General features: G+C 39.8%; 1 protein-coding gene across 1 annotated transcript; it reads right to left on the bottom strand.

Moving 5' to 3' along the window:
- Positions 1 to 1,347: 1,347 nt before the first annotated feature.
- Positions 1,348 to 10,865, bottom strand: eif5 (eukaryotic translation initiation factor 5). Its single transcript, XM_067991756.1, has 12 exons — positions 10,771 to 10,865; positions 10,492 to 10,647; positions 9,152 to 9,431; positions 8,992 to 9,073; positions 7,349 to 7,521; positions 6,786 to 6,897; positions 6,573 to 6,703; positions 5,032 to 5,193; positions 4,381 to 4,542; positions 4,138 to 4,302; positions 3,276 to 3,404; positions 1,348 to 2,900 (listed from the first exon to the last, which is right to left on the bottom strand). The coding sequence occupies exons 3-12, from the start codon at positions 9,221 to 9,223 to the stop codon at positions 2,805 to 2,807; spliced, it is 1,284 nt and encodes a 427-aa protein (XP_067847857.1). The 5' UTR covers positions 9,224 to 9,431; positions 10,492 to 10,647; positions 10,771 to 10,865; the 3' UTR covers positions 1,348 to 2,804.
- Between the last annotated feature and the right edge of the window lie 849 nt (positions 10,866 to 11,714).

Below are 11,714 nucleotides of genomic sequence, written 5' to 3' on the forward strand. Positions count from 1 at the left end.
TAATGACCTAAAGTCAAGAAGGGCCTGACCCATACAAAAGCTTGAGGCCAGGATATGTGCTGCAGATAGTCAAAGATACCTGAAATTCAAATCCATTGTGCCCAGCTATATCACAAGTTTCATTATGAAGTAACATACTTTGATACAGGGCTTGCTGCAAATCCTCACCTTCAATGTGGCAACTGAAGGGCAAAATTCATTGTCAGATGGGCCATTAGCTGGCTTAGCTAAGGCTATATGACCATATTTTGGTGTAGACATAGACTAATACTAGTGGTTTTTTAAAATCTAATATTCAAACAAGGCAATTCCTTAAAAAGGTAGAAAGTGTTTGGGTTATATTTTCCATTCCAACAAACACTCCATCATCAGGGCAAGCAAAGGAAAGAAGCCTAATTAAGGCTATTAACGATATATGTAGGTTTTCAATAACCGAAGATACCTTAAGCGCCTGTGACCCAATGACAGCAGCTGTTCTTCAAAATGTGACCTTCAGGCAATGGATTTGGCACCTTCAAAAAGGCAACCTGGCAACTTAGCTATAGCTGGGAGAAGTATGGCTTGCACTGCAATTCCAGTCCCAGCTCCAACATCAGACCTTATTTGGACTGATACTCTACATAAAAGATACAAGACACAGAACATTGCTTATACTCATGTCACACTGGCTGTCCTGCATCTTTCCAAAATAGGAAAGTTCAACTTCAAAATAGACCCATTAAGCTTTCTAGCCCTGGACAGTTTGGTGATATCCTTAATCAGCCAGAGAGGGTGGACTTATCTAGCCAGAAAACTGAAATATAATGGCCCAAGTGGGTAGACTAAACCTCAAGTACCTTTGCATTGCCCCAGAATGTTCCTTTCAAAAAGGTATCTTTCCTGTACACCAATGACTGAATAAATCAGTCATGGCACCATGACTAGTTGACACCTCTGGCTGGATATTGAAGAAATCAAGACACTAAGCTTACAAAGTTACAGATGCAGTAGTGGTACACTAGGCAAACTTCTAAATGGGCTATGGTCTGACTAGAGCTTACTGGACCTAAAGTTAAAACTGTATCTTACATCCTTCAATCAAAAACTAGCTCTTTTGAATTTGCCATTATCCACTTCTGTTCTCATTGGTCTGACTATTCCACAGTTAACTAGCAGGTGCTCAGTCTGTTTGTCTTCTGAGATGAGTGTATGGACTCAAACTCAAGAGGGTAGCATTTGAAGGCAGCCCTGGCTCAAGATACACCACTTTTTCCTTCTCCACTATAGTTTTTGGTACAACTGTCAACAGTATTATGTTACAATGTCAAACATGAAGACCCAAAACCATAAATCAAAAGCAAAACCAAACAATGTCAGATAGATTTTAGTTCTGACTAAGCAGAGAAAATTATTAACATTTGATGTTTTACAACATTTTTTACAGTTACACAAGACCTTGCAGCAATGAGAACTCTGAAGACTGGCTGGATTTCCAAGCTGTTCGAGTTTAAAGCTGAAGGTATCTAAAAATACAATTGTCATTCAAAATGCAAAAGGAATCAGTATGTTGCCTAAGCTAGAAGATCTAAATCATTGATAAACTGAGCTAAATGCAAAATTAACATCTACCATACCAAACTTTGATATACTGTGAGGTTAAGAACAAAGCAACTGGAAGTGAAAGGATCTCAACATAGGAAATTGCATTTAAGGCTATGCTTAGAATTATAGAAATCCAGGAAAAATGCAAAAACCTCACTTCTGTGCCATTGCAGATAGGAGATCCCACATCTAGAATGCAAGTCGTGAACAGCACCCCCCTCAAACTAAAGTTTGAAATGTTCATTGTCACACTATGTCCACCAGCAATTGAGCCCACAAAACCAGTGAATTTCCATTGTTGCTTATATTGCATAAGCTGCTGGATTCACCTGTTTGAACTCCACAGACCTGCAGGTTAAGTTGGAGTTCATGGCTAGTTACAATATCACCAGTGATGTTCTATATTGTATGAACATATGACTCCAAGGTATGTGGAGAATGTAGCACATGGAGTTGGGCACCCCTGTGTTAAACATTCATTTCAAGTGCAGTTCAATCTTAGGCTATTTTGTCATACTACACACATCAGTTTTCTAAACTGAATTTAACTGACTTGAAAGACTTGGTCCAACAGCTTGAATGGTAAAGCCACAAGGTGCTATTCGGTTAGATGCCAAAAATTGCTATAATTGCTGTCAGCATCCCAAGATAGGAATGGTGAAGTGCAAGGATCCCACTCCTGATTGCTACCCAGTAATCCCTATCATGGGGAAATGGATCGGTTATTATCCCCCCTAGTCTTAGATATGGCTTTGCATTTGGTGAACATGCATCCATACCTAACATGAACCAGGTCTACTACAAATGTGGGGGGGTGTGAACAAAAACTTCAGAAATTACCAATTGTTGGCAAGTTACAGTTTGTGCACTGAATAAAAACCCAGGTGCTAGAATACAGAACGCAATCCCCTTTAATTTGTAATTTACATCCCTGTATAAATGTGCAGTAAACACAGAATTGTTGCCCAATATCAATGAGTAAAAGAGTGCCACAGACAAACTTAGATTAGTAGGACCGTTCTACCATTTAGACTTGGGACATGCTGTCTTAAGAGTTCCTAATTGGTAGGTGAAGTGTCACTAGAGCAATACCATTGTAGAATTTGTACAGTAGAGACTGATTTCAGCAGTTGCAGTTTAAATATGGGAATATTTCTTCATTACTGTGACTTCCACTGCAAGAAATCTTAATAGGAGAATTTTTTTTCCAGTGAAGCAATACATCAAATAGCATCAATATCTATATCTTCTTCCTCCTTTGTCTTAATGGTTTTCACAGTTTCCACTTTCAGTTCTCTTGCAGAGCTGTCATAAACCACCTGCAAGAGTAAATGAAATTTAGTGTTCTGTTGTGTATACTAGTCAATACATCCTTGATGTACAGAAGCAATTAGAATGGCAAATAATAGTGGGATATTTTACTACATTAAAGACACTATATAAATGCAAGTAGTTGTTGAGCCATTTATTTGATCAATTTTAACTTAGCTGCACAAGCCAATGTGTGAAAGAGCTGTTGCCAAGTTAGGATAGTTACCCATGCTACTAATGAATGCAATGAACTAGAATTTTAGTTTTGCCAACTGCACTCCAACGTCTAAATTTGTGTTGCTCAAAAATCTATACACAAGTTTGCTGTTAATGTTCATAAGTTACACATGAGCCAAGGCAAACCTAGAGTTCTAAACAATTACCTCCACATCCTTCTCTGCATCATCTTCCTCCTCAGATTCCTCTTCAGCTTCTTTTAGCCACTTAATAAATGGATCTGCCCTGGCATGTATCTCTTTAGCAAGTTCCTTTGGGACATACTTCTTAGATACCTGTGTATGATCAGTTAGATTACATTTGGTGTGTCAAGAACAGCCATTTCTGCCTAATAATTCAGATCTATGCAAAACATTATATATTGAAAACTACAGAAAAAAATCACTCCAGCAGGAATAGCTAATGTGTTGATAGGATGAATGCAATTTACAACTGTTAAGACATATAGCCAAATCACAAGCTGTGACAATGCCAGCTCATTGAAGATCAGGGTTTTGGGAAGAGCACAAATTAGTTTTAGATTACTCTAGTCAATTACTAGTAATGCAAATGTCCAGCAGGAGACAATAAACCCAAAACAAAACTCCTGCCATGGGAGTTGGGTAGGAATTAACATGAAGCAAATGCAGAGTTGTTGCCCAATATTGAGACTAAGCAAGTCCAAAAATAACCACACCCACCCCCAAATCCTAAGTTAGGGACACTGAATTAGACATGATCGGCTCCATCCAGAAAATTCTTCTTGCCTCCACAAATGTTTGACTAACTTGTAAGAGCTTTGTGATAAAGTGGTTCTCTTTTCCACAATGGATTACCCATCAGTCATCCCTGCTGCACAATTAGGACATTCCCTACCCTAGATGAGCCCTTTACATCTGTGATATTGTATTTGACTAAAAATTAGGCAGTGAGTAAGTTCCAATTACAAGCTGCACATTTACCATTCAGCCTCCTCAATCAATTCTCAAGGTGAATCTACAAACATTCTCCTCCTTGTCACAAACTTACTTTTTCAGCCCAGGCAAGGATGACCTCCTCTTCTAGGAGATCAGCATCATACAGCTCCTTCAGGATGTGAGGAATTCTGGGAAGCAGTTGATCCCGATGTATTTTCACCAGACACTCAAAGCCACCAAGTAAATACTTCTGAGCCTTTTTATTGCCATGGCAGAACTATTGAGAGAAATCAGAGTTTGTCATGCACTATTAAAAACAAAGCAACATTGTCTAGTTTTAAAAAAGGGAACTCACACGCAGGAAGTGCCGTTTATATTTCTTGATCTGCTCCCTTATGTTCTCATCAAAAAGCAGCTCACTCAATATGAGGGGGCCCATAGCTATTACATCCAGCCTTTCAGCCTCTGATAGAAGGTCTTTATCAGCAGAGTCAATAATACCCTCTTCCTTCTTTTTCTGAAGAATAAAGTGACAATTGTACATGTGTTATGTTCTACAGACATCAAGGTTGACCAATTCTCAAATGTAACAGCTAACATTCATCTTTTCCAGATGTGGAAGACTTTACTCCAGCTGTAGTTACTCAGGCAGAAAAGCATTAAAATTTATAGAAGCCACAAACTCAAAGTACATGCTAAGATAAGAGAACCATGATTGGGTACAAACCCAGACCAAGGAAAGGAATAAATTCAAGATTTTTTCCCATCATTTGTAATTTTTTTTGGGTAAGTTTAGAAGCACACTCCCAAACAGGCCTCAGATCTTTAGTACACCCAAAAAAACTTCCCCATGACTGATTGTTATCCTAATATATTAACCACACAATACATGCTGAATTCCAAGCTACTTAAGTTCTAATTAACACCAGGAAAATGTGACTCCAAGATAAATTCAGAAACAAGCACCTTAAAGAGCCATGCACTATTACATATCAACTATTAATACCTTGACAAAGTTGTAGAATAAATTCACTCTCTCCTCCAAAGTTTTCTCCAGGTCATCACTAAGAGTCAAGTTTTTGGCATGCTCACTAATTTCACCCATTCGACGTCGCTGGGCCTCTTCTGTGGTTTCTTCACACCAGTCTTCATCATCATCCTCACCATCCTAGGTGAGGAGAGAACACTATTTTAAAACCCTATCCCAGAAATTCCATATCAGATGGTTGGATTTACTTTACAGAAGAAAAATGTATTGTCATGCCTGACAAACCAGATTGAATTTTTGGAAGAGATGACGAAAGTAGTGGACAGGGGAATGTCTATGGATGTTTATTGAATGCATTCTGGAAGTCTATATAAAGTCCCTCAAAAGAGACTGTTAGCTAAACTTGAAGCTCATTGAATTGAGGGCAAATTATTGACCTGGTTAGGAAATTGGCTGAGTGGCAAGAGACAGAGTAGGGATAATGAGTGGGCAGGTCTTCAAATTGATGGGATGTGATTAGGTATCCCACAGGGATCTGTGTTGGGGCTTCAGCTATTCACTATTAACTTAGGTGACAGGATAGAGAGCCACATATCCACATTTGCTGATGATCAAGATAGGCAGCATTGTAAGCAGTATAGATGGAAGCACAAAATGGAATCGATTAAGTGAATGGGCAAAACCGTGGCAAATGGATTTCAACGTAGGCAAGTTGGACTTAGAAAAGGATAGATCAGAGTACTTTCTAAAATGGTAGAAAACTCAAAACCGTGGAGGTCCAAAGAGACTTAAGGAGTCCATGAACAGATTAAAATATCATGGACAGGTACTGAAAACAGTCAAAAAGGCTAATGGAATGCTGGCCTTTATATCTAGAGGACTAGAATGCAAGGGGGTAGAAGTTATGCTACATCTATACAAAGCCCTGGTTAGACTACACCTGGAGTATTTTCAGTCCTGGGCATTGCACCTTATGAAGGATAGATTGGCCTTGGAGGGAGTGCAGCGTAGATTTACAAGAATGATACCAGAACTCCAAGGGTTAAATTACAAGATTACATAAACTAGGATTGTATTCCCGTAATCTTCTAAATTCCAGGGGTGATTTGATCAGATATTAAGGGGAACTGATAGAAGCTATTTCTGCTGGTTGGAGTCTAGGACTAGGACATAGCCTAAAAATTAGAGCCAGGACTTTGTTGGGAAACACTTCTACATGCAAAGGGTGGTAGAAGTTTGGAACACTTCTGCAAATGGCAGTTGATGCTAGCTCAATTGTTATTAAATGAGTGATCGATTTTTTTTGTTAACCAAACATATTGAGGGATATAGTGCTAGGTCACAGATCAGTCATGATCTCAGTGAATGGTGGAACAGGCTTGAGGCTAAATGACCTACTCCTGTTCCTAAACAGCTTACTGAGATGAATGGAACAATTTGATCAGAGCACATCATGCACCCTTAATGTTAAGCATTTAATCGCCATCTCAGCTTCCCCCACATAACTAACTTCAAACCATTTTGTATGACCTTTATATTGGACATTAAAATCTGATTACCACTGCATCTGGAGCATCAAACTCATTGTGGGTGGATGATTCAGAATTGGATACTGATCCATTCTCTTTGTCTTTGCCCTTCTTGTTTCTCTTTTCTTTTTCTTTCTTAGCTGAACCACCGTCCCCATTTTCTGCAAGGTAAAAATCCATGTCAAATATTTTAGCTCAAAAACTGGAGATCAAGTTTTACACTTAGAAGTCAAAAAAACTTACCAGGTGGATTTTTAAGAATGAATGTGCAGAGCTTGTGTCGTGTGTCAAGCATGCCTCGGTATCCACAGGCTTTACATGAAATACCAATGGTTTGTTTCTTTGGATTGACATGCTAAAATTGAAAATAACCTTGTTATAATTTTGATGTAACAACTCATGTTCAAGGAAGGATTGTTGACATTTAGGTATCCATCCAAACCTCCCAACCATATGCAGGTCAAATACAAAGTTGGTGATGCAGCCAATATCAATTTCTTCATTGAGGAAAAAGGGCATAAACAGGGTGCAGTCTGCATGCATGCCAGCACTAATAGGGCACAAGTTAGACCACTAACTCTTGATACACAAGATAAATTAACAATTTAAGATTACCAACTGACACATTGGACAGTATGCCACTTGGAAAGTGCACCAAGCTTTCAAAATGAGATGTTTACCCTTGAACGCTTTCAAATGTTGTAGTCTGAAGAACTTATTCTTACTAGGGGTAAGGAAAAGTGGAAAGGAGAAAAAACTTCATGGCTGACAACAGATTTAATTGATTTTACACTAAGCACACTCACCAGGTCAGTTTCGGGATTATCACACTCATTACAAAGGACAAATTTCCTAATGAATCCATCCAGCATGTCTTGCAGCTTATTTGCCTCATGAGATCCATTCACAATATAACGGTCATTCTTTGAATCAAACTGGGTCTGAGCTCCCAGCTCACAACCAAAAAACTTGGTGGGATCTGCAAGTTTTAAATGTAATGAAAAGTTGAATACGAAGCATTTAATTTAGGACACAATGATTGAGTTTTTCCAATCCCTGGTACTTCCCAAATTACCTCAGCCAAGGCAAGAGTGGTACAACTAGCTTTCACACCTCATGCTAGAGGATGATCAGCAACCAAACATACAAATATGCACAAACATACTAAAAAGTGTACAAGTGGATATCATGGAAGATTTAATTTGGTTGTAGCTCCCTAAACCCTCCTCCCCCACAGGTAAATAACATACCAAAAAACCTAGACTTACAAAAGTCACCACTTGCAGTTGTAGAAACAATTTAAATTTTAGTTTAGCTCATATGCTGACAACCTACATGAAACAGGCTAGAATAAGGCAATCCAATTTGAAGTAACAGGACAAGATGTTCCCATGCCCCATCAGTGCAACCATTAAGACCCAGATTGCAACACCTCAGGTTTATTCTGCTCTACTTGTCAGCCAGATGTGGATTTTTTAATGCTTGCTCTATTGCAATTCAACAGAAGGATTTAAAAAGCTTTGCAGCCAATTGTGCTTCATGGCACATATACATAGCCGATGAACACCTCTGGACTAAAAAATATTTAAGCCTATACAATGGATAGCCAAATATGATGCTGTATAAGTGTCACAAATTTGATTATATCTGTACCAGTGCTGAATGTCAGTACAATCACAATGTCAACACAGCCTCAGGTCATTTACAGCTTTCAAGGACTTGGGACATTTCCAGTTTCCACATGTGTGAAGTTAATAAATTATTCCTAGATTGCAGCAATGTAATGAAAGCAGCCATGATCTTAACACTGGTGCAAAGAGTAGGAATATCATATTCCTGTTCATCAGTAGAGATGGAACTAAGTCTACAATGTTGACCTAAGCACACAGATAATGGGAAAGTCAGTATGAAAAAGTTGCAAATTCAACAACATTTGTTGCTCACAGGGAGCAACCTTGACTGTTTAGGTTTACAGCATATTGCAGACACCAGCTCCATACACAAACCCAAGTAATGTGCTGGATTCATTACTTAAAGTGACCAATAGGTGGCACAAACCAACCAATTGACAAAGTATTCAAATACAGTGTTTGTTTTTGGGTGATGGGAAGGGGAAAGTAGTGAACAACCAACTTTACAAATATTCATAATCTCAAACCAGGATGGCAATGAAGTTAGACATGAACTAGGATACTAGTTAAAAAGGAATACCACAAAGGCAACTAATGGAAATGTAATGCTAGCTAGTTAAGATTTGAAAAATGACCTTCAGGAATATTTTTCATATCTGTACTTAATAGTTCTGTGCAGATGTATAAAGCAATTTGATAGTAACTTGTAAAGCCTGATTACAGACATGGACACTTAGTTATATAGCCTACCTTGGAACACCAAGTTTAGACATTTAGCATTATGGAACATAGATGGTTACACCTTAACTAGTACTTACACGTTGGAGGCCGATTAAGCGCCTTGGCAACATCAACCATGTTGACTATTACTGTCTTTATTCCATTCCCTTTGCCCTCGACCTGAGCAAAATCACATTTTAGTTCGCAGCAGTGAAGTTCCAAACTAAAACCAATTCAAATACTTCGCATCAACCTTACCTTAGCAATCAGACGGGGCATTTTGTACCGATAGAACTGGTCAGAAACACTGCGGTTGACGTTGACAGCCATTCTGGTTTACTATTAGATTTATGAGTAAAGTGAAAAGATCTTTGAATGGAATTTTTTGGTATCTTCTGTCTGAAGAAGAATGGATGACATAAACAATTGCAAGTGTACTCGGTCTCTGACATGAAAAAGTTTGCGCCACTGAGGCTGCGAGTTCCCGGCTTGTTGGTTAGGTTTCCCCGACACAGGTACCAACGGCTGCGCAACAGCTCTGTTGTTGAGAGAAATTAGGCAAGAATTAAAATGGCTCTCTAGTTCAGACATTAAAATACTTATATTTACTTCTTGTAATCAATTTCTTTTTAATAAAAGCATAAAGGTTACAACATAGAAATTCATGGATTAGGCAGAGCATGAATATACATTAACATAAAAAGGCATTAGTTATATTCAGTTATCACTCTGTAGATATCAAACTCAATTTTAGTACTTTCATTGTCTTAAAATGTGAGGAAGTAAAACAAGAGAATAGCTTTAAGAACCAAAATATGATTGATATTCCTAATCAGTAGGGGGGCGGGGGACTACCACTTCCACCAAGGCACAGCTAGATTTCTTGGGCTGTAAATTTATAAAACCTACAAATTAGTTAGCTAGGCACAGCATTTACTAGAATTCAAATGATATCAGGATTTTAAATAAGTACAGTACAATGTTTGTTCATTTCACGGTCACACATTCCAAACTTGGACAAATAAAAGCCCGTTACACTTATCTGCAGTCAAGGTTATAATGAGGAGCGACTTGAGCCGACGGCAAAAACCAGCACTTATTAGAGTTAAAGCGGCTGTCCAGGTGGCATTTTTGTGAGGGGAAAAAAAAGGGGGGAGGGGGAAGCGAGAAGAGAAAGAGGGAGGAGGCGGCCGTGCGCTGAGTCATCCCTGATGCAGCAGCAACCTCCGCAACACGTGAGTCACTGCCGAGCGCGGCCGTGCGCATCACGCAGCCCGCACATTGCGAGACTTGAAAAAAAAATGGTCTATCATTAAGGGCTTATATCAACCGCCGCTAATGGGCGCTCACCAACAGGGCGTTATAATGCGCCACTCACGAAGAGTCCGCCTTAGTTACAAACATTTCCCGAAATAAGTTGGGAGCCATCGGCCCGATTGGTGCATAGTGCGTCACACGGAGGGAGCCTCGAGTCAGCGCAGCTGGGGCCGCAGGACGCCATTTTGAAAGGCTCACGTCCTGCTCTTCAAACACGTTTCAACTACTCACCGCCCCTGTTAAACAGCCCCTAATTGTCCTTTACATTCCAATTATCTTACCGTTTTCACAAAACAAAGACATAAACACAAGACTAATCGCTCTTGGATATGGTGAACTACTGGACGGCACGTCACGGTGCCGAGGCGCCGAACACCTTCTGTGCGAAAGAAATAAAAAGCCCTTCCGTGGAGCGAAACGCCCTCGTTTGCGGGAATCTGTGGGAAAGAAAAATTACAAAGTCAACGTGAATCGTAAATGCCGCTAATTGTCCGTTAATTTCGGCTGAATAAATTGTTAACAAGCTCGCCCTCCCTCTCCGCTTCCATCCCCGTGCTCACCTCCACGACGTTTACCCGACAACCAAAAAACGCCTTTCTGTCCCAACGCCAGTTAGTTACCGATCAGCATAACTTGATGGGACACAGGACCCGCCTCGTCCCCGCTGCGATTGGCCGTTGCGCAGTTACCAGCTTTCTCATTGGAAAACCGTCGCTGGTGCGTTTGTTCTGCGTGGTCGAGTTGTCAGTCATTCAAACTGACGTCATCACGTATGTTCTCAAGTTAGGTTGACGGAGAAGCGCGTGACGGACGAGTTGGTCTCGCGACAGCTGAGTCAAGTTTCAATTGGCTAAGCAGTCACAGGTCTGAGCGCTTCAATGGTGATTGCATCATACGTGCGAGAGGTTGTGAAATTGAGGGCTTTTGTCCTTTTATTATTGGGTGAAATGGGCTAGTTCAAGTTTCTAGAAGAATTGGCTGCAGCATGGATGAATTTCCAGCACAGTTCTATAAGCAGTATTAAAAATATAAAGACCAAATTAATTTCTGGCTTGTGTCTTTTTGAGATTCCATACTATGACAAAATATAAAGCATTAATAACTATGGAAGGAAGACATTGAATTAATAGTAAAGAAACAACTTGCATTTACATAGCGCCTTTCATGACCTCATGATATCTCTAAACACTTCACAGCTGAAGTGTAGTCACTGTTGTTATGTCGGGAAACAGAGCAGCCAATTTGTGCAGAGCAGGGTCCATAACCAACAATGAGATCAACGACCAGATAGATAATCCTTTCTTGTGGTGCTGGTTGAGGGATAAATGTTGGCCGGGATGCCAACTCTCTTACTCTTCCATAGGATCTTTTACATCCACTTGAGAAGGCAGACAGCCTCATTTTAATATCTAATCTAAAAGACGGCACTGAAGTGTCAGCCTAGATTATGTCCTGTAGTGGGGCTCGAACCTAGACTGTCTCCCCCATACCGTGATGACCAGAA

The sequence above is a fragment of the Heptranchias perlo genome, chromosome 10 (assembly GCF_035084215.1).
Source record: "Heptranchias perlo isolate sHepPer1 chromosome 10, sHepPer1.hap1, whole genome shotgun sequence".
In the NCBI taxonomy this organism is placed as follows: domain Eukaryota; kingdom Metazoa; phylum Chordata; class Chondrichthyes; order Hexanchiformes; family Hexanchidae; genus Heptranchias; species Heptranchias perlo.